The following is a 26,882-nucleotide window of genomic DNA, read 5'->3' as shown; positions in this document are numbered from 1 at the left end:
CCTGGTTATATTTCCAGCTCATGTTCTGGCACAACACCTTCCCCTGGCATCAGTTACAAATGTCCCTTAATGAACCTAGAAAGATGGAGGTTAAAATGTAGAAGGCACACTCACTGACATTACTAATCTCTGCTCTCAGGAACACTTCAGAAAACTGTAACACAGTTTGTCGTTACATCTACAAATAAAGTTAGTACTCGAACAGAAACACTGCCCACCTCTCTGAAGATGGTCCACGTTTCAAATTGAAATCGTCGCCGTGTCTTCCAGGCTAAATTTAAGTTTTATGAAGGGTCCCAACTGATGGATTCGAGGTTGTATAATCAGTAAGCCTGATGCAAGTCCTACCGGGGACACATGGATGATTTTGATGTCTGTTGTTTCAACACTAACTTTACAAAACTAATTTTACACTCACCTGCTTTACACTAAAACCACAACTCTAGCTGGTCACGAATGACATTTCTAAGAGTTTTATTTGCTGTTCTTTCTTCACATAAACTCACATCTACACCACACCTGACGAGATCTGTCTTTTAAGGTAGGAAAGCATTTATAATACCTCTCCAAGATATCTATATTTTGTACACACTGTTGGTTGTTGCCTTGGGAAGATCACAGGCTGAGGCTGTAAGAACTTACTGCGTCACGATAAATGAGAAAGCTTAGTGATGATTGACCATTTGAAGACACCTTTTAATTTAAAAACCTGCAGTATCTGTCCCCAAGTGGACCTGAAACATCAGCTTTTAAAATGGATACAAGACTGACAGATACAACAACTGACTGTCATGACGTCAGTGCAGAGATATTTCCAATCTTAAGGGTTTGACTTGGGCCTTGTTGGTGCCCTCACACTGGTCTTGATCCTGGCCCAAACTGTTCTCGTGCTCCCTTTAAACACGATACCGTACTGTACTTCATCATACGCTGGATAAATCTCTTAGCCGTACTGTACTTTGTCTCATTTGATCACATCATGCCAAAGATGAGGGGGTATCTCTGTCGTTCAGAGGTGTTTGGAGGATCGTGAAACATCTAGAAATGCGAGGATTGACTGATGTTTCTTAAGATATCGACAGCCTCAAAACTCATTAAGGGCTATGTTTTTGTTGTGTTGCATTCACTGGTCAGAACCGCTTACAAAGAACCGTCATTCGAGGTGTTTACCTAGCGGTGAGGACTGTATCGATCGAGTGGAAGAAAAACGGATAAGTGTCAGGCTGAGAAAGCGTTCGGCTGCTTTCGCTGTCAACTCTGAGCGGACGTTCAGGTCTGAGGGCAGAAATGATTTAGTCCTGCAGTCGGACGATTAGTTTCAGCTTCACGCCGTCATCCATCTCGTCCCCTTTTCTCTCTTTCCTCCTGTAGCTTCACTGATACGCATCAATCTACTATACATCTCTCTGCTCGCTCAGCTTCCATCCGTCCATCCATCACAAGTCTAAGGTCCTGGAGTCGGCTGGATTTTCTAAATAAAAGCAGATGGCAGCAGGTACCTCAACATCCCTTGTGTCCGGAAGCCCCAATCAGTCAGGCATTCATTGTTTTCTCAAGGTCTCGTATTAGTTATGTCGTTGTCCCGGTTTTATAAGAGTAACGTACACTCGAAATGTCGAGTGTAAAAGTGAAAGGGAGGATGATCCCGAAGTCTGTACAAACTTCAGTCCCAGAGGACGGTGACATCTAATGTAAATAACTCGAGGACTCAAGAAAACACATGAAATGAACTCGAGAAAACAGAGGTAATAAAATGTATGAATGCTTGGTCGCTTAGGGCTTCCGTAACGTCCAGCAATGCAGCTCATCTTCAGCTTTTCAGAAACGAGTTTGCAGTTTCTTCAGAAATGGTTGTTGGGTTCATCCTCTGGGGAGCAGGATTTTAATTACATTTTGGGTTGCTGGTGCTGCTATGTGTGGACGATCATGGTGTTGTTAGAGTTTTCTGGGAACCACAAAGCATGTTTCATGGAACTTCAGCCAGCTTTGGTCGGTATCGGTTCATATTTTGGACTTTAGAGCGAGAGAGGGAATATTTCTGAGATCATTTTTGCACCCATAATAAAAGCCAACAAAGCCATCGGACATGCCTGTAATGTTTCTTGCAGCTACTATAAAGTGTTGATGTTGTTAGTCGCTCTCAAAGAAAGGACACTTGTACATTGTAAACGCCTGGACGACATCCATTCTGATCCGAAATACTTGCATGGTTGTTAGCTGTTATTCGATTTCATGTACAGTAAGAAGTTTCTTGTTCAACTGCCAATCAGAATATGTTGATGAACCATGCGGAGGATTAATCAAAGTCAGAAAAATCTCTTTAAAATTCTATATTTTCACCAATTTTTAAGGAGATCCTGTATATTTAAATACATCTATATGGACCCAACAGCTCTGAAGACGAAAACAAAGTGAATGTAATGAAGACCAATTCATTTTATTGTGCTAGTTTTGATATACATGTTCTCCTCTGCAGGCTGTGGTGTTAAACTTGAGCCAAAGTCTGATTTAAAAAAAAAAGAAAAGTTCATTTCATTCCAGAGAAACTGGTTCCTGTCTGTTCACTATGGAAGTCTAATGTTTGAGAATGCTCTGTATCGTGCTGTCTTTGTGTGAAACTGTTGTAAATATGTCAAATATTGTGTATTTTCTGTGTATGATTTTGTGTACACATAGATGTGTAAATACACTTATCCCCCTTGTACAATCAGTCCGATTTGTCCTCGGTGTTCTGGTGATGTTGCATAAATTCACATGTCACATCTGTGATGTTTGATATTTCGTTTTTATGTGTGGCAAGAGTTTTTTTTTTTTTTGTAAAGTGAAATAAAAAAAATTGCAGATGACGGAAAGTGGCTGGATTATTTTTTTTTTTTAGAGATTTACGGAGTCACTTTGAAGCAACATTGTGCAACAGATTTTAATTTGTGATCAGCTGAACGGTGTCTCTGTCTTTCGTACGTCTGTTCTCACACTATGTAACTTTGGGCTCCGGGTCGGGAGAAGTACGTAACGCTTTACGGCACTAAGTCACACAGCAGCAACTATTTCACTGATTCTGGTGAAACTGGATCATATTTTATGGAGGAAATGTTTTCTGGTTTTCCCTCTGATGTCCTCCGGCTCAGGTCAAGAGTGAACTTTTTATTTACTCAAATATTATTTTTTATTACAAATACATTTATTATATATATAACAATTCCAAAAATAGCAACAGAGCAGAACAACAAAAGAGCAAGTGCTGTACATTTTGATGCTTTCATGATCATTTCTTTAAGGATTTACAAGCTAATCAACATTGTCAGTCATGAATTATTTTTCATGACTGACAACGTCATAAAACTGTCAATGAGATTTATAATTAATTTGAAAAAACTAAACAAAACTGATCAAACCCTTACAGGAAAATGTGTTGCAACAACGTCTAAAAAAAGAGACAGCTGCTGTAAATAACATTTTTGTTTCGTAGAATAATAAATTAGATCATGACATTACTGCAGCTGTTTCAAAGAGAAACAAAACCTTTGAAACACCAGAGTAACAACAGAAGCGATAAGTTTAAACAGTTAAAGAAAGTAACAAGGAAAAGAAGACTTAAAATTTGTCATTTAGAAACATTACATCCAGCAGTGTTACAATAAAAAAAAACTTCAAGTATTTTTCCCTCAGTAGCAGCCTGAGTTGCTCTCGACGTGTTTAAAAAGAAAAATTTATTAACTACAAAAATACAGCAGCAAAAATGAGCTATAAAGGTGCGCTCCGGTTTCCCCCCCGCCCGGCTGTTGACGTCCTGAAACTCTAGTTTGAAAACGTCAACAGCGCCGTGAGCGGAGACTTTAAAGGGGAACCAGAACTGCAGTGGAATGTCTTTGCCGATTATAAAATAAAAACTCAAAATAATGTACAAGAAAGCGTTAAGGTTTTTAAACTTCCACTTTGTGGCCAGAAATTGTTTAAATTTAAAATCAGCTACTGAAATATGGAAGAAGAAGCGACGTCCGATTTAAATTATATCAACAGAAGTGAAAAAATAAGACATATACTGTTGGTATTTTGATTGTGTTCATTTTTTTTCTTTTTTAAAGGTTCAAGTGTGTTGCGCGTGTAACCACGCCCACCTGTGATGTCACAGTGTACGACACACCCTGAAGTACACTCCCACATCACCGTAGAGAACTTTAACCACTGCAAAAACAAGTTGTTATAAATGATGAATTAGAAAAAAGCCACAGGTATTAACGACTTTTCCTGAGAGTAGCTAAGAACTTTTCATTTACCTCGGGCTGCTGTCACTGGATTCACTGCCACGTTCCTGGAATCAATGACCATCAAGAGAAAACTGCTAATGTGGAAACTTTTCAATCAAGGCACTTAACTGCCAGCCGCCCAAAACTTCTCGGATGCAGATAAACCATCACCATCGACACTTTTGATAAGACTTTTGGATGGAAACATTACGTCTTTGAGATATTTCGGGAAGTAAAGTCGTGTTCATTGAGGTGAAACTCTCCATCAACTTGCAAAATCCAACTAAAATAACAGGAGTTCATTGACTTGTACCTTACAAACCTGCAAATTATTCAGTTTTTTCATGTTCAAATTTAAATTGGTCGTTGGCCTTTGGACTTACTGCAAATGTCCACGGTCTCCTGTCTGTGCTGATGAAATATTGTTTCTATCCTTCTTCTGACAGTGTGATCCACCTTCTGACTTCGTATTAAAGTCCTGCTATAGGCCATCGTCGTCGTCGTCGGTCACAGTTTGGACGGCCTCCTCCTGGTCTTTTGGTGTGTACAGTGCGTTGAACTGGGCCTGGTTCTTGCTTATTATTTTCTTGACCTGGGGCGTGATCATACCCCTTAGACAGTTCAGTCTGACCAGCCCCGTCCGTCCCGCGGACACCACCCAGGTATGGCTGCACATGTTGGGGTTGAAACGCACCTGAGGAGAGGAGGAAGAGAATTTAAAAAAAGTTTCTCTGCTGCACACAGATCATTTTAACAAAATATCTGGAATCTATGGCACAAACATCTCAAGAACAAGGACAGGTATAACGGTGTGTCGTCAGCGTAACGTATCACACTGAGGCAACTATACAGGCTGAATAGCAAAGGACCGAGGATTGATCCCTGAGGGACTCCGCATATCATGTCAACCTTGTTAGACTCATATTTAAGTATTTATCTTGATGGATACTTTCACTTGGACATCAGAAAAAGTTGGCCAAACATTAAAACCCCGCTCTGAATGACTCTGCTCGTCTCCTCCTTCCTTCCTTTTCCTTACACTCCTCTCTTCATCACTATAAATCCTCCCGGTGTGCCTTCCATTACTTCTCTTCCTCTTCTCGAGTCCGTCTTTTCCTCTTTTATATCCATTTATCCCGTTCAAACAAATAACTTTTTTTTTTTAAAAAGCCAAAACCCATTGGCGATTTATTTTTTATTTTTGAGACTGTCCCGTGAAGTGTCCGTCCATCATCTCATCCCAGAGGGCACGGCGACACCCTCCTCCACTCTGCCTCTCTTAAAATTAAACACATCAAATCCTCAAATGGCTGCTCTCCATCTCGCCCGCCCTCCCTCCCACCGAGGGTGACATTTTTCTCATTTTACACATCATTACATTCAGCCTGTCTTTATAGCTGCTGCCCGTCAGAGGGGGAGAGAGGAGAGGCTCTTCTTCAGTGTCTCACCTCTGTTTTCATTCTTTCATTCCTAGTATTTATCTTTCTCTTCCCTCCTTCTTCACGTTGAGCTGCAGCATGAGTGTGATGATACCTACCTGCACAGTGTGTGTGTGTGTGTGTGTGTGTGTGGATACCTTGTGTATTGCAGCCAGCGGCAAATCATCCATGTTCATCTTCATCTTCACCTCTGTGTCTTTCATGCGTTTCCACACAGCTCGCTTCTCGCTTCCTACAAACGTCGTCTGCAGGTCGGAGCAGATTATTATTATTATTATTATTATTATTATTATTATTATTATTATTATTATTATTTACATAGTATACAGTAAGTTGAGTTTAGAAATAGAAATCATTTTAGTCATTACAAGTAAAAACGTTTAAAATCTTAAAAGATTTCTTCACTTTTAGCTAAATGGAATAAATTACATAATTAAAGTAATTATTATAAATTATTTATCTATGAACTAATTTGTTTTGTTTGATAGTCTTGTAAGAATGTTATAAAACCAATAAATAGGTTTAGCTGTTATTCTAATTATGATACAATCATCAATTTGTTTGATATAATTCATGATTTTGTTGGATGGTGACTGGATGTCACTTGGTGTTTGTTTTATTTGAGTTTGTATGTTGGTTTTTATTTTATATTTCATGAATATTGTGTTTTACATACGTTGTGTTAAAGTCTGAGTGTTTAATGTGTCACGCGCTGCCTCATGGGGATAATAAAGTCCACCCACCATGTCGTTGTCTGTGTGATGAAGGTAGTATCTCTTCGCGGCCTCTTTGTACTTCTGGAACCTCAGAGGGGTATTTTTAGCTTTTCTCCCTTTTCCTCCATCTCCCACATTCTCAGATGCAGCATCCGGTCCTTCGGTCTCTCCTCCTCCTTCCTGCTCTTCAACAGCATCTCCCCCCTCCTCCTCCTGCTCCTCCTCCTCTCCTCCCATCTCTTGATTTTCTCCTTTGGTTGGATCATAAGGCACCAGAGACGTGAGGTAGACGGGCTGAAGGAAACACATTAATGTAAAGGAGCTGAACATGTTTAACACAGTGGGATCACGACAAATCACAAAAATACAGATTTCTACGCAATGTTGCTTTAAACTGAAGCTGTTAACAAAAAAAAAACAATAATAATAAAGAATATTGAACTCACAAAACGTCTTTCTAACGTGCGTTTGACGTATTGAGGACTGTAGCAGAGCTGAGGTAAGAGGGCGAGGATCACCTCGCCGAGGCTGTCTGAGGTCACCACGCCGTTCATCCACTCGGTGTAAGATATGGACTGCAATGAGACAGAAAGAGACCAGTCAGCGTTCAGATAATGAAGTGCAACTTTCAGTGGAGAAATCTGGTTTGTAGATTGTCGTGAATCAAAGACGTTTAAAGATAGTTTGAGTTATGAGGATAATTTCAGTTGAAGCTGCTGCAGTGTTTTCACCACACGACTAACACAAAAGCTTCAGCAGAATAAAGGTTTAAGATCGATGATGTTCTTTGTTCTTCTTATTGTCAAGAAACTCCACGACAAGAGCAAAACCAACAATGAACTGATCTCAAAGCCCGACAGTTCTTCTTTCCTCTGAGCTCTGTACAAAAACAGTGTTTCCATAACTTCTTAAACATCAATTTTAAGAACTTTCCAGACCTCAATTCTCTCATATTCAAGAGCCCAGCACAGCATAGTTTGAAACATTGATTTAAGGTTAATTACTGTTGAAACACAGAGTTTATAATGAGCTTTACAGAAGCTCACAGATAATTAAAAAGAGCCTTGACTGCTGGTTTAAATGATATAAAAACACACAAATTCAAAAACTTTCAAGACCTTAAATTACACCCTCGAATTCAGAAACTTACAGGGATTTCATGGAGCCATAATAAACACATTTCACTCACATAGACAATCCTGCTGCTGTAAATACAGACTAGAGCACCAAATGTGGATTCATCCGCTGCTGAAAGTAGTCCCCCAAAAATGCACTACTGTTTGAGGAACGTTTTTATAAATCTAATTATAGATTTATTCTTTAAGATTTGTGTGTTCAGTAGAAGTTTAAGTATGTGGAAAGTAAAGGTAGAGTTGGTCGTCCAATAACCCCAAGGCTGGCGGTTCAAACCCCGCTCACGCTGCTCTAAAAAAAGGTGCCCTTGAGCAAGTGACTCTGGCATCTGTCAGTTTGAGTTGTGTTCCACCAGGTGCCAGCCTGGATGGGTTAAATGAGGAGAAGTAATTTCACGTTCAATGTGATTAATGAAGTTTCTAAAATAAAAAAATAAAAACATCATTCTGTGTCAAACAAACCCAAAACTCCAGGACTGATTTAGGGGGATGACTGAAGGATGGAAGGTAACAACAGACTCACCCACAGAGTGCCGGTCCTCGGCGCTGCGAAGAAGGTGCGCGCGTTATGGTCGAAGTAATGGACTCCATGTGAACCATACCTACGTGAAGGAAACCAACAGAATTAAAAAGGTGACAGGCCGGAGGAAGGAAGGGAAGGAGAGAAAGAAGTAAACAACTTTTGTCATACATACTTTCATAATAATCAGATTACTGTAATCTCTCTGCCAACACGATCACATTATACCGACTCTGGCTACCCGTTGCTTGTGAAGTTGACTCTAAGACCTTATCAAATAAAAATACAGAGAAGCTGTCTTACGCTGCGTAGGCGTTCTCCTGGGCGAACAGGATGCCGGGTGCGTTCAGCGGCCAGTAGATTTCATTGGTCAGAAAGCGTTTCAGGACAGCGATGGGATTGTAGAGCCGCCTCAGATCCCACGTCTTCACGTAACGGTCTTCTCCTGCCGTCACCAACAGGTGTCTGACGGGAAAAGAGAGGAAGGCTTTAACAACTCGACAGATATAAAAAGTTATTTTTCTCACACTCTCTGTGATTTACAGAAGTAAACGGCTTCCAGCTGTAGCTGCTGTTAGCTCCCGTTAGTCGGGCTGCCCTTAATATCTGTGCGGCTGTACTGATTATGTGAGTTTACTTGAACTCAGAACGCATCACTCGCTCTCACATCGATCAAATGTGGCGCCGTCATCAGCCGATCTATACAAACAGATTTTAACTATGACAAAAAACATCAGCGTATGAATGTGGAGAGGGAAGATGACAAACTGTTCAGGTGAGACAAAAAAGAAAAGAGAGAGAGAGAGTAGAGGTTGTTTTATCTCCTTCAACATGGCTGTGTAATTAAAAAGCAGTGATCCAGACAAGATGTGTGTCCTCACCGCTGCCAGCAGGGCGACTCTTTCTGGAGGATTAATCTTCTTATTCATGTACCCACCTTGGGTTCAACGTTAGGTTCATACCGTCTACGCGTGAAGCACAGACTCGGTAAATGATGAAAAATGGACAGAAGAACGCGGCTGTTCATCAAATTAGTCTTGAAGTCGCCCGGAGATCAACAACGCTGCGGTGAAATGCCTTTACAGTAAACACAAAAGGTGCATCTGCGAATGTTTCAGCGAATAATAGAAGAATTCGATAAACTGGACTTCATCTTTTCACTCCATCCCTCCCTATAATAAGATACAAGACATGACAGGTCAACAGGAGTGGTTAACATCAACTGAACCGCTGGGAACCTGAAGATTAATTTGAGATGCAGCACAACGTCAAGTTTCCTCTGGTCATAAATCTCTGTTTTGTTCAAATATTGAAAACTTAGAGTGTGTAATGGTTCAGCAATGTTATGATTGATGGCCGTTCCAGTGCTCTAAAGCTCTGCAGCAGTTTTTTAGGTTGATATGGTGTGTTGAAGACTTGTGTGACTGGATGGTGAGCAAAGTATACTCTTCAGTAGAAAGCAGTCCATCCTCTGAACGTCCTGAGTCTTTTTTGAGTCGCTAAAGTTTAGGCCAAATTTGGAGCGTTATTTAATCCCCTTCATGACGAGCTGGCAGGACATGGTTGGTACCAATGGATGCCTGAGGTCATCTAGTTTTATACGACAGCAGCATCGGATGGGATGGTTTATTGACCGACAGACTCGTCACTCCATGCACTCACATGCAATCTCCGCTAACCTTTTAATACACGAGATAACAGTCGACAGATTCATTTTGTTGTCCGGATAAAAGCTGATGATATCTAAAAATAAGAAGCCAACAGCACCGGTCCTGCCCTTGATTTTATGAGGGTCAACTGGGCACGGAGAAGTTGTAGTCACCGGCTATTTAATGTTTTAAAAGGGGTCGCTGTTATAAATGGGCTGCTCTAGCAACAGCAGAGCTGACCTGATGGTCAATACACATTTAAAAGAGCTTCTCAGCAATTCTCCGGGAAACTAATCTCCAAAAACTTTATTTATATCAAGGCAGAAAAGCCCTTGTGATGACATTTACATCACAAGACACCAAAAGCCGTATTAATCATTTTTTAAGGTGGCTTGTCAGCATCTTAAAAAATGACAGAGCAGATTTTTTTTCTCCCCGTTACAGGCGAACACTACTGAGGCAGTTTATGGAGAAGCTCTTTAACGTCAGAGGTGGATGACACTCTGACTGGGCAATATCAGATTTTTAATAAAAAGCCAATTTTAGCCTGGGATATTGCTTCAGCCCCTTGTGCTGACTTGCACAGCGTATCAATGAATCCTTGTAGCAGACATCAGTGATGTAAATGACCCCTCCATCGCTCTTCTCGTACATCAGCCGAGTAATGGAGCAGAGAAAGGTTGAAAGCGTCTCAATGAGGGAGCTATGACCTTTCATCACACATCTAATATTGGACAGTTTAGTGTTCACTTCTGTGTCATAGTTATACACAGTATGTGTCACAGAGAAAGTTAGGAGTACTTTAGCTGAATTTAAGCGTGTATTTTACCCCTGTAGTTTGGTATTGGGCTCGTACAAACAATCTCATATGGGGTGACCAAGTAACTGCATGGAGGCACTTGTTTAAAATACTATAATAATGTTCCTATAATCGTATTATTACTGTTTGTATATGGGGTGCATGCCCGTACTGGGTGAGCTACCCTGTCTACTGATAAAAGTCCTAAGAAAACATAAACCACACTAGTCGTTTAGTTTATACATGTCAAAAATTACATGTGGAGTTCCACAGGGATCCATCCTCGGTCCCTTTCTGTTCAATCTACACATGCTACCACCAGCTCAAAATAACAACGCAGACCACAGTATACTGCACAGATTTTAAAACTATTTCTTTTTAAACTGACTCACTGTAATTGTATCAGCTACATCTTATGAGATCGACTGTTTTATTTAATCGCTGCCCAGTTGTATATTTGTTGATGGTAATGATATTTTTTATTTATTTGTTGTTTGTCACTTGTATGTTTTCGATCGTATTGATATTTTTTTATGATGTAATGTAACCTCCAAGTGCCACGAAAGGCAAGCAACTCATTGTGTAAAAGGCAAAGTACTCAAGTGAGTATTCACTCTGCTGAGCTGATCCTGAGGACGGGTACAAGGGTCGATCCAGGAATCCAATCAGGTCAAATAAAGCTGGTTAAATTAGATATTTCTTGTACTCTGTGTTATTTCTCCTGCCTGCTGATTATCAGCAAAGCTACGTGTACAAAACTTTCAGGATTCCTGTGATGGATCACATCAGTGGTCGCTAATTGATGTTAATTCCCTGGCAGGCCACAATAAATGCGTGCTCTCTGCAAGACGAAATTATGCTCAACCAAAGATGGTTCATCAGGTGAACGAAGCATGTATTTGTGTTTCTACAACTGCTTGTTTTCATCTTATAATATCCAAAAAAATTCAAGGATTTTTGTCTTTACAGGTGTCTCCCAAAAAGCAATCAAATATCTGCAGCTTGTTCATTATTTTCAGGTATTTATCACACCAAATAAAGGATGACAAAAACCTCCATAAGAAACAAATAGCATGAATGAATGAATGAATGTTGCTCTTTCTAAATATTTGTGCTTTATTTTCCTCTTTCAGTACTCCTGCTCTGTATCCTCTGAAGGCCTGAAGCCAGATAACTTCAAAATAATTTAGGGACGATCTTACTCAGGGTCACCTGAGCTCAGAGCGGCTGCAGCCTGAAGGTCAGTGGATGTTGACGAGCAGAGAGATAAGTGAGGTTACCTCATCTGAATGGCGATAGCTTATATAGGACACGGCTGCATGTCCGGCCTTGTACCCTACATTTTGAATTAGTGCCTAAATACGCTGGAGCAAAGGCTTTTCTGCCAAACTTCAGCACAACAACTGCTGTCCAAGATTTATTGTGCTGCCACTGACTTCAAGTCCCAGAGCTGCCTTTAACCCACTTTTTAATTGGCTGTGAATAAAAACTGCCAAGTGGATGTAGAAAAAACTTAAACAAGCAATCAGAAAGTCCTGCAAGTTTTCATATAAAACTGAAACCGTCTTTATGATTTCGGGTTACACAAACTTGATTTGTGTGAACAACCACTATCCAGCCATCTGAATCATTTTCAAAGCCGTTTAAACGACAACAGATGCTCTTGATCCACTATTTTTCCCACTTTGCAGATTTACCGCTTCATCCCTGTGTGACAGATTAAGATGGCCACGTACTGCAGCATTTACACTTGTCATTACTCTCATAAGCACACACTATTCATCAATGCAAATTCTGCATCACGCAGTGACAACCTGAGTAGTCGCAAGATAAATGATCTTGATTCTGAAGTCACAATATTTTATCTGGACTTGTAGGCGTTGAATGTCTTTCATCAAACTTATAAAAAGGTATCTTACACTTACACAGATGAAGGTGAAAAATTGTCCTTTATATCTGTGAAATGTATCATTAATTATTGGGTTACTTTATTAGCGCATTTAAGAGTTATCGCTTATCTTCGTTATGCTGTTGATATTCGATTGTACGTCTAAGACTGATCAGTCTAAAAAAACTGTTTTGCCAAGCGGTCTGACTGTTATTAAGACGATTAAAACTTTCTGCAGTTAAACAGAGAGAAGATCGATTTCCTTATCAGTGTACTGAGTCCGTCCATGCTGTAAAGTCTACTAGAAATCAGTCGGCGTACCTTGAACAACAGTTACACTTCTTCCTGTAGACGTACTGCCTCTGTCGTAGCCTTTAAAAAGCAGCATGTATTCAAACTGGCCTGCTGTTTTTTTTTGTTTGCTTCTTTGTACTGTCCTTTACTTATGCTCATACAGGTGAGATCGGGGTCAAAGTGTCTACCTGGAGGCGGGACAGAAGGCCAGGGCCCGGACAGCGTGGTCGTGAGCCAGGAGGCATCGATAGGGCAGCAGGCTGAGTGACTTGTCCGGCTCTCGTACTCGCAAGAGTGCAGACTTTGTGGCCAGATCCCACAGACCTACAACACCTGGAAGAAAAAAAAAAAAGCAGGAATGTAACATGCACAACTACAGCACAAACACAAAGAAGAAGGATGTCTGTGCTATGTGTAAGAATCATTGTAAAGATGTTTACAGATGAACCTGAACATTTGTTTGGTCTTTCAAACTCTCGACCAATTAATCAAAAACATCTCAGAGGAATCAATGCATACCATCATAGAATCCAATAGCTATTATATTGTGTGGTTTTTCAGGCAGCCAGTCCATAGACAGAACTTGTCCACTACTTTCATTGCGAGGGGCTTTGAAGGAGCCCAGCTTCAGCGTTAACACTCCTTCTGCCTGCAGACAAGACCGAGGGATAAACAGACAGTAATATTTTCATCAATTAATTTCATCAATTGAACGCACACATTAGGTATTTCATAACCTAATTTGTCAGTAGGCAGAATTTAACAACGTCAGTAAAGAAGATTAAGACAGCATGAGATTAAATTATAAAGACCCTACCTGGAATATTGATGGTTGGCTTGATTTTCCTGCAGAGAGAAACATAAATCACACTTGATTTAGTGTTTATTCGTAATAATAAAAAACAAACACTGGAATTTATCCAATAGTGTTTCCATCTGATATATATATATTTATATAATATATATATATATTATATATATATATATAGGTGTTGGTGGCTCCAATTCTACAGTCAGAAAACTAGAAGAGGGTGAAACTGAGTCAACATTGAATCAAACATTTTAAATGTGACACATTAAAATACTTTTATGGAAACACGACTGGTGAGCATAATAAACATTTTTAGCAGCTAGAATCTCACGTTGAACGTAAACTTGTGCAGCAGTCAACAGTTTTACCTCAGTAGGCTATGCAAAGGTTAGCATGGGTTTTATTTTTTTATTTGCATTTATTTTATTTCATTATTTGTTCATTGTTAACCTGCCTCTGGGGTTTCCTCACTGCAAGATGATGTGATGGCACTTCCACACTTTATGTTGTGCTTTTGATTATAATAGTGTGGGGTGGTTGGGGTGTTATTGTGTATAAATAAAGTCTGGTTGGTTGGCTGGTTGATAGGTTGGTTGATAGGTTGGTTGGTTGATAGGTTGGTTGATAGGTTGGTTGATAGGTTGGTTGGTTAATAGGTTGGTTGGTTAATAGGTTGGTTGGTTAATAGGTTGGTTGGTTGATAGGTTGGTTGGTTGGTTGGTTGGCTGATTGGTTAGTTGGTTGGTTGGTTGGTTGGCTGATTGGTTGGTTGGTTGATAGGTTGGTTGGTTGGTTGGTTGGTTGGTTGGCTGATTGGTTAGTTGGTTGGTTGGTTGATAGGTTGGTTGGTTGATAGGTTGGTTGGTTGGTTGGCTGAATGGTTAGTTGGTTGGTTGGTTGGTTGGTTGATAGGTTGGTTGGTTGATAGGTTGGTTGGTTGATAGGTTGGTTGGTTGGTTGTAACATGTTCACATTTAGCATTAAACGTTTACCATTAGAGCAAGGATGTAGGACTGGTGGAGAGGGCTGAGCATACTTTTGCCTCAGTATTCAGGAGAAGGTTCCAGTCTGTTGTACTTATAACCACATCCATCATAAACTACCTGTGACCACACCAAGCTAACATGTACAGCTATAACTCTTTGACCCGTTGATGGCGCTAGATGTGACGTCCGAGGTTCCATTAAGTTATCCAAAGCTACATTTCATACAACATCAAGTTTTGCAGAGATCTATCTTAATAGTTGACGAGATGAGACACTCGGGACTGAAGTGTTGGACGGATCGACCAATGGACTGACTGATATCGCCATCTGTCGAGCCCCTTCCCCCCTCGGCGTGGTTAAAAACGACCTGATGTTAAGCACCACTTTAGAAGTAATTCTGCCATGCCTGCCTTGACAATCACTGTTGTGTTTAATAGATGTAAAATCCAATAACAAAGAGAGAGAGAGAAGGCGTCAGACTGTTCCCCACCATTAGTTTCCTCTCCTCCTTCGGTTCAGATCAATACAGTGTCCTCCTCACTCCTCCACACCTTCCATCAACTCACCTCAGCCTCAGAAAAACACACACTCATACTTTTATATAAGCCTGTTAGGTCTTAAATCAAGTCCAGGCCAATGTTCAGACCCTAAGTGAACCCGAGCTCATCCAGCAAGGCTTCAGAAACCCTGAGCTGAGTCTTCCCGAGGTCTGGAGCTGCTCGGCTTTGATACGAGTCAACAGAAACTGACTGCAGATTTCAGGTTTTGTTTCTACGGAATTATTATAATGATGTTTTATTGACGACCTTCTGTCTTCTGAGACTTATTTTTTCCACTATTCTCCACGTTTAACACGCAGCAGCCACATGAAGTGTAACTCGGATGAAGTGTAACGACGAGTGTTTGCTCGTGGCGAACAGTCTGGTATAACTGATGATGCTAATTAGCCTCCATCGTCCGTTGTGAGAGAGGAACACAACACACACTTCCTGTGAACCCCTTTCCCACCCCTCCAACTCCTTCCCCGCCCAATCCTGACTAAGTCCTCGATGATTGACAGAGCAGGGATACACGAGGTGTCAGCTACTAGACCTAAAATTCATAGCTTCCAACACTAACAACCGGCTCGGTGATGCATCTTCTTTGTCATTTCAATTATAGATCCTTGTCTGATGGGGAACGGCGCTGTAAATTATGTGCGTTCACTACTCCCCCCTTTGTCTTTTTTCTTTTTATCCCCTCGCCATGCGTCGCCTCCACCCCTCCAACCCCTCCTCCGCCCTCCAATTCTGCAGCTTTAACAGCCTCCTCTCCTCATTCACTCGCTCATTCATTCTGGAGACCGGACAGACAAAAGCTATTTATAATTATCTGTCGCAAACAGCACCGGGCTGACGGAGAGAGAGAGAGGCCGGGATAGATAGACACACACTCAGTTTAACCCTCTCCAAGCCAATTTCACCTTTAACCTTTCAGCTGATACTGAACTCGTGGATCGTGTAAGTCTGCATTCAGTTAGCGCTCGTCATCGTTTATTTTCCACTCGGTTAAATCTACCGTCTCCGTCCCTCCCCCACCAGGACTACAACACATTTCCCCGTCAGCTCTCTCAGAACAGTTTGAGCTGATGATTGTTTTTTTTTTTTTTTAAACCGCCCACGAAATAAACTCCTAAAATCAGCATTTCAGAATTACACACACACACGACGGCAGAGTGTTTGCGAGTTATTGGTTCAAAGTCCACAGAAACGATTACGCTCACGTGAACTGCTTCAAGTTGGTGGGGTCAAAGTTCACGTGAGGGGAGCTGCTGTCAGCTGACGAGACTAAAAGTTGATTGATGGAGCAGACGAACGCCATGACATCACCATGAAGAGCTCCGTGACGTCGCATGTGCAACGTCCCTGTTAACCCGCTCTGATTCAGTCACGTTTTCTCTGTTTCTACCATGTTAAATTGTCTCATATCGTTTCTGTTTTTAAGATCAGGAATCTTCACAGGGCGTTTCATTTTGATTTGATTTTGACCAGGCTGTCTATGATGTCTCCGTGTCCGGCTCGGTCTGATTTATGCTGCTTGATGCAGCCGACACAGTTTTACAGCTGATTAAACAGAAATTTAAATTTAGAGTAGACGACGAGTCAAAAAATAAGAAAACATTTTGTAAAAGTTACATAAAAGTTAAACAAAATATCCTGTTAGATGCATCTGATGCAGCGGTTTGTTGTATTGTCTGCGTTTTAACATGCATTGAGATAAGACTAATACCACAATGTCTTCCTGCCGGACGACACCAGCTTTTATTATAAGACTTTTTATGGCTGTGTAAGGTCACACAATTACATTTTTAAAAAGGAATTTGTTCATAAAACTATTGGAACAATTGAAATTTGGACCTTCTGTTGGCGCACACCCAAGATTGGGCCACACTCACACGCTGTCGCCCTATTGGCTGGTGAAACATCATTCAGTCTGAGCAGACGCCTCAACCTGAGAGGACGTGCTTGTTCTGAGAGCGCAGACTTCAGATCTGAGCGTGCACAGGACATGTTTGACTGCAAGCGAAATGTTTGTGTCCAAGAATAATAAAATGTGAGCACGAGGAGGAATCATGCTCTCAAACTGAACATCTACGCTCTTGAATAAAGAATGGATCATTCTTCCATACATCAACGTCTGTTCCAGAGTTTGTACCGATCTAACTCGTAAAGATATTTCACTACATAAATGAAAATGTGGACCTGTTTTTGGGAATTAGAAGTCAGGCAGCTATCGTGGCAGAAAAGAAAACAGATGACTGCCGTGACAGGGTGGTTCTGTTGGCTTTGAAAGACCAGAAGAAGACCAACAACACCATATGCATGCCATCAGATTTTTTGGCCTGGCGAGGGTGCTTGAGGAAACATCAGGGGTCTCCAAGACCATCAAAACTATCAGGAGAGTCGGAGACTGAAATGCATCCACTGTCTGAAATAATTAAAGACATTTTGGGCTTTTTTCCTCAGGTGTGTTGATCAAACTTTCACTCAGAACTTCAGTATTTTCAAAAATCATGGCTATGATCGTGTCCATGTCCAAGAATAAGAATAAGTCTCTCTCTTTGCAGTCATATATAAGTGTGTGTGTGTGTGTGTGTGTGTGTGTGTGTCTTCAGTATCTTCAAATGTGAGCGCTCTGCAACCTTTCTATCCAATAACTATAACCTATGTTTGGAAGCAGGGGGCTGATGGAGTAGCTCTTTGGAAACTGGACCCAATGACCCGTAACTACAAAATAAAATGGAAAGCAGCGGCCGTGAAGCGACGGAGGAAAAGGAAAAATAAAAGAATGGAAATGTCAGATTTTATGTGACTTTTTATGTCCGAACCGAGCTGGAGATTTTTTCTTAATTGTAAAACGAAGCCAAGTGTATTACAGTAGAGTCTCCCGCTGTATTTCATTTCAATATTAACACATGGATGACTGTGCATGGGCTCCTCAGAATGGTGCTGTTGTTAAATCAAAGTAAAGGCAGCTGTGTGTTTGCCTATGTCACCCCGTGCGGGTGTGATAAATAGATTTATATGAAGAATGGAGCTGATTATCATCATCACCATACAAACACAAATATCTGCCAACCGTCATGAAGACATGCTGCGCAACACAGCTCCGGTTGTTTGGGTGTCTGTTGCTTTTGGTTTTCCTGTGTCCGGGATGTCACTGCTGGGTTTGAACAGGCGATATCAGGCTGAAAATATTCTAAATATTCTGTATTAGGGGACACTACATTTTGAATATTTACACTGCTTTACCTCGCCGTCACACAAAAATGCAAACTAACAAACTGAGGCAGCAGCTTCTGTGTCCTGCAAGGTGAAACTACTGTTTTTACCAATGGAGTCTGCTGGATCTGAAGAGAGCATAGATCGATATAAAGACTTCAGTTTCCCATCAGAAATATTCTAAATAGGGGCGGTCGGTAGCGTAGTGGGTTGAGCGGCCGCCCCTTGTGTGGAGGCTATAGTCCTCGCTGCAGCTGGCAGGTTCGAATCCCACATCGGACAGCCAAAAAAATAATCATCTGGTGTGCATTGCTTAGTGTCCGTGCTGTCGCTCTTCTGTCTGTGGATGAGCGCTTCAATAAATCTGAACTATCCCTTTAATGGGACGTGTCGACTGTGATATAATGCAAAGTGTGTGAGCGTTTATTTTTTAAAGGTGTGTGCTGTAATGCTATGATCTTAGACTGGTGTGGTGTTCAACAAGATTAGCCTCCACAGACACTGGACACACACACACACACAGACACACAGACACACACACACACACACACACACACACACACACGTTCCTGTGCATGATGGATGTGGCAGATAATCTCCACATTAATCTCGTTCATACAGTCTTATATCAGCAGAGCGCCGGAGGCGGCTGGCGCAGTGATCTGAATGGACCAGACCACAGGCTGCAGCATCTATAACGTCAGCATGTACTCACACACTCCTGGAGTGTGTGTCTGTGTGTTTGTTGGAGCTCCATCACACAGTTTGATAAACACCTCGAGCACTAAATATTCACAGGGTCTTCACGACGTCCGTGTCTGATCTGACAGATACGGCGCTGTATGATTGATAACACACTCACTGTTGAGTATGAACGCGTGTAGCCTGAAATCATTCTAATGAGACGAGGAGCTAAAAAAACTGAAGTCATTAGTTAATTTACAGGAAGTTTAGTTTCATTTTTACCGTCTATAACGTCAAATATTCGTCAGCTCCAGCTCTGAGGTTTAAAATCAGGTTGTCGGCTGACTTTAAGAAGTTATGATTGCTATTTTTAGATCAGGATGAATCGTTTTTTGGAGAAAATAATCTGCAGATTAACTGATTTTTGACATATTTGGACAGTGTGGTTGTGATAATCTGTGTGAACACGCTTCTATAACTCCACCAGTGTGGCCTGCAGATATTTTATTATGTCTAACCCTGACCGCCTAATCTCAGACTGAGCACACACGTTGGATATCCTCAAACATTTCCTAACCACCTTAACCACTCCCTAACGGTGACGGTGCACTCGCTATGGAGGTTATCTGGAGCCTTTGGCTCTCTATCACAAACTGTGTGAGTCGTTGGACACCACAGGGAGAGTCGACGTGATAATCAGTGAACAATGTGTAGAAATATAGCTGGAATTATATTTTACATTTAGCCCTACACACAAACCACGAGGTCCTGCTGGTTTCAGCTCGACTTTCCTGATTTCTCCATCATCTCTCACGGGTTAAATTTGCAGTAACCGATCACTGGAACTCCAAAATGTCTGAGTCACCAGATGGATCCACGTTAAACCGAATCATCGCAGGGCTGCGACTGTGCTACCCGCTCAAATCCTTATCCTCAACCTCTATTCTCGCCTTCTAGCACTCAGAACGTGGGTGGAAGCTCACGCCTGAACGGATACAGCAACACGTTAAAGGGTTTCTTCTTTTTTTTTTTGTTGCACTGCAGCAGAGCTGATGTCAAAATCAGCAGCTGGCTGGAGTTTAGCAAGACGTGACCGAATCCACAGTCGAGCTGTTCATTTTTACATCCTGCTATGATCCAAAAGCCATCGGTGAGGCGCTGCTCTGCTGCAGTCCTGTGTGGAAGCTTTAGCTTTAGAAAGGCAACACTGCCCTCTGCTGAACATGGGACACACCTCGTGTTCTCGGTATATATGTGTGCTTACCGCGGTTAGCTGGCGTCTTGCTGGAGTGCAGAGCATCAGGGTGGGGCAGGCTGTAAATGGTGACCACACAGGTGGAGGTGGCAACTGCCAGAAGACCCAATCTGGGCAGGAAAGGAGCCTTTGGGGGTGAGGATCACAAAGTATCAGCTGAAGCCAAATAGAAATATTCTATCTTTCAAGAACTCGTGTTGGCACCAGCGCCTCACCTTTCTGTCACAGCTCGGAGGCTCCCAGCCGCCTGCAGGACACCACTTCAGGTGCCAGATGAAGCCTTTGTCCTGGGCTAAGCCATAGGCCAAAGCTGGCAGGGAGTCCGGTCTGCAGAGGCAGAGAGAGAGACAGCATGAGACAGATCAGCAGGGGAACCAATGCATTGATGTGTCCTCCTTGGCCGTACCTGCTGTTGTACTCCAGCTTGCCCACGTCCCACAGCTGAACCAGTCCCTGTCCCGTGTACGTCTTGTTGACTTGGTGCTGGTCGTCCATCCCTCGGTGGCAGGCCAAAGCTATGTGCTGTGACGCCGGAGCACCGTCGGGCGTGGGACACCACTCCATGGCCCAGACCGGTCCTCCTGCGAACAGCAACATGTCCCAGCGATCGGAGTGAGCGGGCTCTGCTGAGAACCTGCACAGGTACAGACACAGAGATAACTTCTGAAAGATAAATGCATCGCTGTGAAGTATGAAAACGATTCTCTGGTGTCTTGACAAAGAATCAACGAGAAATTTGGTATTAGCATAACAGAATGTGAAATGACTAAAACAAACACATTTTAAAGTAATTAATTTTGTTTTTATTACACACAGTTAAAAGTTCGGATGTTCGGTCTGACCTGTCGAGTCTTTGCAGAGGCGTCTCCTCCTGACTGAGGCCTTCTCGGGACACTTTGAAAGCAGCTGACTGAACCTCCTGAGGCAGGTATCTCTCCAAATCACTGAAGAAAAAACTAACTAGTTAGTTTCCAGGTCAGACACATCACTGTGCTTGTATGATGTATGTGATGAAATGATCATGTCTCAGAGGAAATAACCACATTCAGGTTGTCAGTGTTGAAACGGCTTCCCGAAGTTAGATGTCTCAGTGTGTAACATACGTTCGGAAGATTTACTGGCAGAATTCAGCAGAAATGTGATATAATATTCATGAGTGAGTGAGTCCTCTTCCACAGAGTCTGTCTGACACCATGTTGGTTGTACAGCTTCTTCTGTCAATTTAAAATTCTACCATAGTGCTTTATTTATATTTATATTTATATTTATATTTATATTTATATTTATATCATACTGCCATACTTATATTTATATTGATAATTCTGCTTATACGGTTCATACTATTTATATCTCCAGACTTTTCTATTCCCGGATGTCTTTTAGCTTGTATATATTGTATATATATTCTTATCTTATTTTATTTTAATTTCATATTTTTATTTTATATATACTTTTACATCTTCACTTATATTTTGTATTTTATATTTCATGTTTGTGCTGTTGGACAGAGAGAAATGCAATTTCAATTCTCTGTATGTCTTGTACATATTGCAGTATTGACAATAAAGCCGACTTGAACTTGAACTTTCTGCCTCCAGGTTAATCTAAATATCAGCAAAGACGTGGATCATCGGCTGATCTACGGTGGGCTGAATAACACCTGAACAGGTGAGTTGTATATAAATTCACCCTCAGTACAGTTGTCATGAACGGGGAAATTAGCTACAGAGACCAAAACTGTTTTTTGTACCAGGCTGTAAACATGTTTATTTCTGCTGTGAAGTTGGACATTTGAACATGGGGACTTATGGAGACTGACTCACTTCTGGAGCCAGCCTCAAGTGGACGTTAGAGGAACTGCAGTTTTGAGCTACGGAAGGTTGCCGCTCGCTACATGCTCGGGAGGGGGCTGCAATATGTCTGTTCACCACTAGGTGGTGCTAAATCCGACATGCACCGGACCTTTAAGTTTATTTATAAAGCACCTTTAAAGTGCAGAAGATAAACCTTTAAACTAGACTTCTATTTGAGAATACCTTTGTGGTACAGGGTGCCAGTCACTGGTGGAGGGGACCCACTCTGGGAACACCCAGCTGCTGTAGTGCTCCTCGCGGCTGAAAAACACACACATCGAAACACGTCACAAACACACATACCGGAGCTAAAAATAACACGCAGGTTAGTAACAGAGTAGTTTCACATCAGTGTGGCTAAGTTTGAGTTTGTTTTTCTATGTTATGTTGTTAAAGACAGAGATTTACAACGTGAACACAACGCCAGTCACTACAGATCTGACTGTGTGACAAAACAAGTCGAGGTTATACGTCTGCCTGCACTGGTTGAGATCAGATCTGCGTGTTGCCTGCAGCTCCTCAGTAATATCTGTGGGTAAAACAAGGCGAGTGAAGCTGCTTACAATTTCTTGGTCGTCTCAGTGGCCTCCCAGACTGTTTTCATGATGTTGGTGGTGAGCCCGTTGGCGGTTTTGAGATTCGGGCCTGCCTGCAGGAGAAAAAAAAAAACAGGTTGGATTAACTTGGATTTAACTCTCCCTCTTTCAGTAACAGCCCTGCAGAGATCTGAACTGTATTACACACTCAAGGAGATACAAACTACTCACATAAGTCCTGTTGACATGAAAAGTTGCTGAACCTCTTCCACCGAAGTCTGAATCTGTGTCTGAGTCCACTCCTTCTTCTTCTTCTTCATCGTCCTCTTCCATCTCCTGGGCCTCCTCTTCATCAACATCTGGAACAAAGTCTTCATCTTCTGCAGGGTCGCTATCGGAGTCAGCACGTTTCCTCTTTCGACCTCTACGCCCTGCAGGAATGTGAAGGAGAATGATTCCTGTCAGAGTGGGTAGGGATCTTCACTTATAGGTGTGATGTATTTTTACAGTATGATAGTCGTTGTTATAACGTCACACTGGGACACTAAACTCCAGAGCTGACTGTGCCTGTGCCTGCCATGAGAACTACAGTTAACCTGACTTTGTCTGGTCCTTGGTGGTGAGTGGTGAAGGACTTCCAGCAGGACTTCCACTGTACCTTTACTATCTCTGAGACCTTTGTGTCCTGGTTCTGAATGGGTGCCGTCACTGTTGGCCCCTTCCTGGGAGTCTGACTCATCACCGGGATGACTGAACACTTCTTTTGCCAAAAGGTGGAGGTACTTCAACGCCCTGGAGACATTAAACACAACATTTTTTTTATATCGTACGAATGCATTGTGCTTTGATAAACTGCACGCAGATGTCTGAATCTGTAAATGTAACTTACGCTTTGGCAGCACCTCTCCTGCGACGGCCACCGGGCTGGATCTCCTCCTCGGGTTCAGTCGGAGGTTCCCCTTGAACCTCCTTACATGGTGGTTCTGTAACTAGTTCCTGTACGGGACGCCTCCTCACGTACTTTCTCTTTGGCTTCCCATTTTCCTGCTGCACGGGGTCTACAGCTCCACCGTCCTCAGTTGGGAAGCCCCCGTCAGCGATGGGAGTTTTTTTGGCGGGTGTTTTTTTGGCTGGAGTTTTTCTGCCAGGAGTCCTTTTTGCCGGTGTCCTCTTGGCTCTGACAACCTTTTTAGGAGTTTCCTTTGAGCTGTTCTCATCAGTCTGAGGCGTTTCTCCAGTTGCTTCACCATCTTCTGCCTGTGGTGAAGCGTTCTCAGCTTCTCCACCTTTTGCTGGAGTCCTTTTAGAAGCTGCTGCCGCCCCTCTTTTTCTTCCGGAGCTCCTTCTTGGTGTTTTTTGCTGGACACTTTGCACATTAGACGTGTCATTAGTTTCATAATCAAAGTATTTTGGATTTTTCTTCCGCCGTCGTCCATTGTTGGTGGGTGTTGAATCACAACACTGCTCCGTCGGCGTCTCTTGCCCTGCGAGGAGAGCAAATGTTATTCTCATGAGCTGCATCCGCACTAAAACAAACCATACTTTGAAACACAGTAAGCCGGAAATATGCGGCACTGGCCGCCATCATGTTGGTTGTACAGCTTCTTCTGCCTCCAGGTTAATCTAATCTAATCTTTATTTCTGCTGTGAAGTTGGACATTTGAACATGGGGACTTATGGAGACCGACTCACTTCTGGAGCCAGCCTCAGGTGGACGTTTGAAGAACTGCAGTTTCTGGCTACATAAACTGCTGCTTGTGCCAAACTTGTGAAAGCTCCTATCTGGAGCTAGTGTTTGGTTTGTCCTGTCTGGGCAACTGCAGAAACATGCTAATAGATCATGCTAAATGTCACACACCGGACCTTTAAACAACAAAGCTGGTACCTTGTCCAGAGTCAATGGGATCCATCTGCATTGGGTGTCTTGTGCTGTGGGTGTCCCGTTAGACACCTCCTCACATGTGGAGCAAGTTCTTCCTCAGTGTGGCTCCGGCTGCTCAGACAAGAAACAGAAATTAAGTCAAACACGCCACGATAATTAATCCAGATAATTCGGGATGCGCCAGTTGCGAACAAGCCAAAGAGCCATTCTGGAGCTGAAAGAGTCGAATGATATGACTCCCTAAAAAGAATCAAACTTCCCAGAATATCTCATAATATCAATATGTCCTCCTTTAGTACAATGTGGGCTGAATCAAACAGCCTGTAATGACACTACGTAACACTAATATAAACGTCTTTAAACAGCCTGATATAAGTGGTAAAATGAAGAGCTGGCTCTTCTTGGTGAGGTGAGTCAAATGATCGACTCCCTAAAAAGAACCAAACTTCCCATCACTGGTCATAATATCAGTATGGTGTGGGCTGAATTAAACAGCCTGTAATGACACTATGTAACACTGTCTTTAAACAGCCTGATATAAGTGTTAAAATGAAGAGCCGTTTGGGAGCCGAAAGAGCTGACTCTTCTTGGTGTGTTGAGTCGAATAATCCGACTCCCTAAAAAGAATCAAATTTCCCAGAATATCTCATAATATCAATATGTCCTCCTTTAGTACAGTGTGGGCTGAATTAAACAGCCTGTAATGACACTACGTAACACTGTCTTTAAACAGCCTGACATAAGTGGTAAAATGAAGAGCCGTTTGGGAGCCGAAAAAGCCGTCTCTTCTTGGTGAGGTGAGTCAAATGATCCGACTCCCTAAAAAGAATCGAACTTCCCATAATATCAATATGTCCTCCTTTAGTACAGTGTGGGCTGAATTAAACAGCCTGTAATGACACTACGTAACACTAATATAAATGTCTTTAAACAGCCTGACATAAGTGGTAAAAAGAAGAGCCGGCTCTTCTTCTTCTGAGTCGAATAATCCGACTCCCTAAAAAGAACCGAACGTCCCATCACTGGTCATAATGTATGAATTAAACAGCCTGTAATGACACTAATATAAACGTCTTTAAACAGCCTGACACACTGTGACAGTTATTGATAATCAGTTATTGAAACGTGACGTGATAGAGTCAGACATTATACCGATATCTGTCTGACACTGACTCACCAAACCTCATTCAGAAAAGTGTCAGTTTAATGTTTGATTCAGTGTTTTAAAGCGCACAGAGCTCACAGAGAGATGAAACTTGACTTTATTAATATTTTATACCCGCTCTTTAATTCGGCATGTGTTTTAAACACACACAAACACACAGTACAGAGTTATTTAACACTTCTGTTGACACATCCTGCTCATAGCCACGCTATGGGGCTAACGGCAGCTAACTGGCTAACTGGCTAAAGTAGCCGTTGGAGTGGAGCTCGTGCCCGGTTAAAGTGACCGTTAACCGTTTGTTTCAAACCGACACACGTTACCGGGAATAACCCGACCGACCGGGTAACACCGTTAAATACTCACCCAGAAGGGATCCGAGGCTTTCTCCTCCGGTGGCGAAGGCTGAAACGCGGCGCACCTGAAACCGGGAGAAGCTACAGTGGAGTCCGGTCACTCGGGGGATCGAGTCCCAAAGTCAGCTACCGGGAAGGACACCGGGGAAGATCACCGGACAGATCCCGGCAGGTGAAGCCCGCCGTTTTTCTTCCTCCAGGCGGCGGATTGTGAACATCGGCCCGCGGGGTTTGCACCGAGTCAGGCTGCTGGGACTCACACTCCGCTGACATCAGACCGCCATGTTACCGTGCGGGCACCGGGACCACACCGCCCCCTATCAGCGGGACGGGGAACTACACACACGTCAGGAGGATTACAGATTACATTTAAAAGAGTAAAACTACTCTGAAATTACTTGAAATTAAGTATAATGCATGTGACTTTTTGTGTGTTTTTTGAGAAAACTAAAAAAAAATTAAACTTATTTTATTGCAGAATGCTATTTGTCAAGCATATCCAATACATAATACACTGTTTTCGGACTGTATTACTATATTATTATGTTAACAATACCAACTAGTGTCTCACAAATGCAGTTAGGAGCTTTTGCACTTGGTGCAAGTTGGAGGAGATTTCACAAAACAATGCTCTAAATTAAGTTAATAATTAAAATTTAATAAAACGTGTGTATTGCTTCAGTTCTATGTATGTGGCAGCACTCACAATAAAGTTGATTTTCCATGGAATACTTTCACCTTCTCAGGCCAAAAATCTATTACTAAAACACAGAAAGTTACAAGTATTATACTTAATTTCAAGTCATTTCAAATAAAACCTTAAAAAATGGTATTTTTGTGATTTGTTGCCTGAGTGTAATCCCACTGTAGTAAATATGTTCAGCTGTACTTGAGTATTTTCTTTTGATTAC

At 42.1% G+C, this 26,882-nt stretch overlaps 1 protein-coding gene across 3 annotated transcripts in view; it reads right to left on the bottom strand.

Moving 5' to 3' along the window:
• Positions 1–26,338, bottom strand: part of gtf3c2 (general transcription factor IIIC, polypeptide 2, beta) — a 36,211-nt gene extending 9,873 nt beyond the window's left edge. For 2 of the 3 annotated variants that reach the window (XR_003463244.1, XR_003463243.1), the window contains exons 1-20: positions 25,982–26,338; positions 24,457–24,564; positions 23,461–24,055; positions 23,230–23,363; positions 22,803–23,002; positions 22,599–22,684; positions 22,219–22,296; positions 21,025–21,126; positions 20,589–20,816; positions 20,398–20,509; positions 20,192–20,309; positions 13,503–13,531; positions 13,205–13,334; positions 12,874–13,018; positions 8,359–8,520; positions 8,059–8,137; positions 6,849–6,977; positions 6,430–6,696; positions 5,824–5,931; positions 4,631–4,941 (exon numbers count right to left, since the gene is read on the bottom strand). Coding sequence is in view for 1 of the 3 variants with exons in the window: in XM_019253378.2 (XP_019108923.1) it covers positions 4,729–4,941; positions 5,824–5,931; positions 6,430–6,696; positions 6,849–6,977; positions 8,059–8,137; positions 8,359–8,520; positions 12,874–13,018; positions 13,205–13,334; positions 13,503–13,531; positions 20,192–20,309; positions 20,398–20,509; positions 20,589–20,816; positions 21,025–21,126; positions 22,219–22,296; positions 22,599–22,684; positions 22,803–23,002; positions 23,230–23,363; positions 23,461–24,055; positions 24,457–24,487 (2,946 nt within the window). In the remaining 2 variants the exon portion in view is untranslated. Of the gene's footprint in view, positions 1–3,147; positions 4,942–5,823; positions 5,932–6,429; positions 6,697–6,848; positions 6,978–8,058; positions 8,138–8,358; positions 8,521–12,873; positions 13,019–13,204; positions 13,335–13,502; positions 13,532–20,191; positions 20,310–20,397; positions 20,510–20,588; positions 20,817–21,024; positions 21,127–22,218; positions 22,297–22,598; positions 22,685–22,802; positions 23,003–23,229; positions 23,364–23,460; positions 24,056–24,456; positions 24,565–25,981 lie in introns of those variants that run through there. The other variant, XM_019253378.2, reaches the window with a different exon arrangement.
• Positions 26,339–26,882: the final 544 nt, after the last annotated feature.

This window comes from Larimichthys crocea, chromosome XI (genome assembly GCF_000972845.2).
Source record: "Larimichthys crocea isolate SSNF chromosome XI, L_crocea_2.0, whole genome shotgun sequence".
In the NCBI taxonomy this organism is placed as follows: Eukaryota; Metazoa; Chordata; class Actinopteri; family Sciaenidae; genus Larimichthys; species Larimichthys crocea.
Note: the sequence above shows the minus strand (reverse complement) of the source record. Positions and strands in the feature narration are given on the sequence as shown.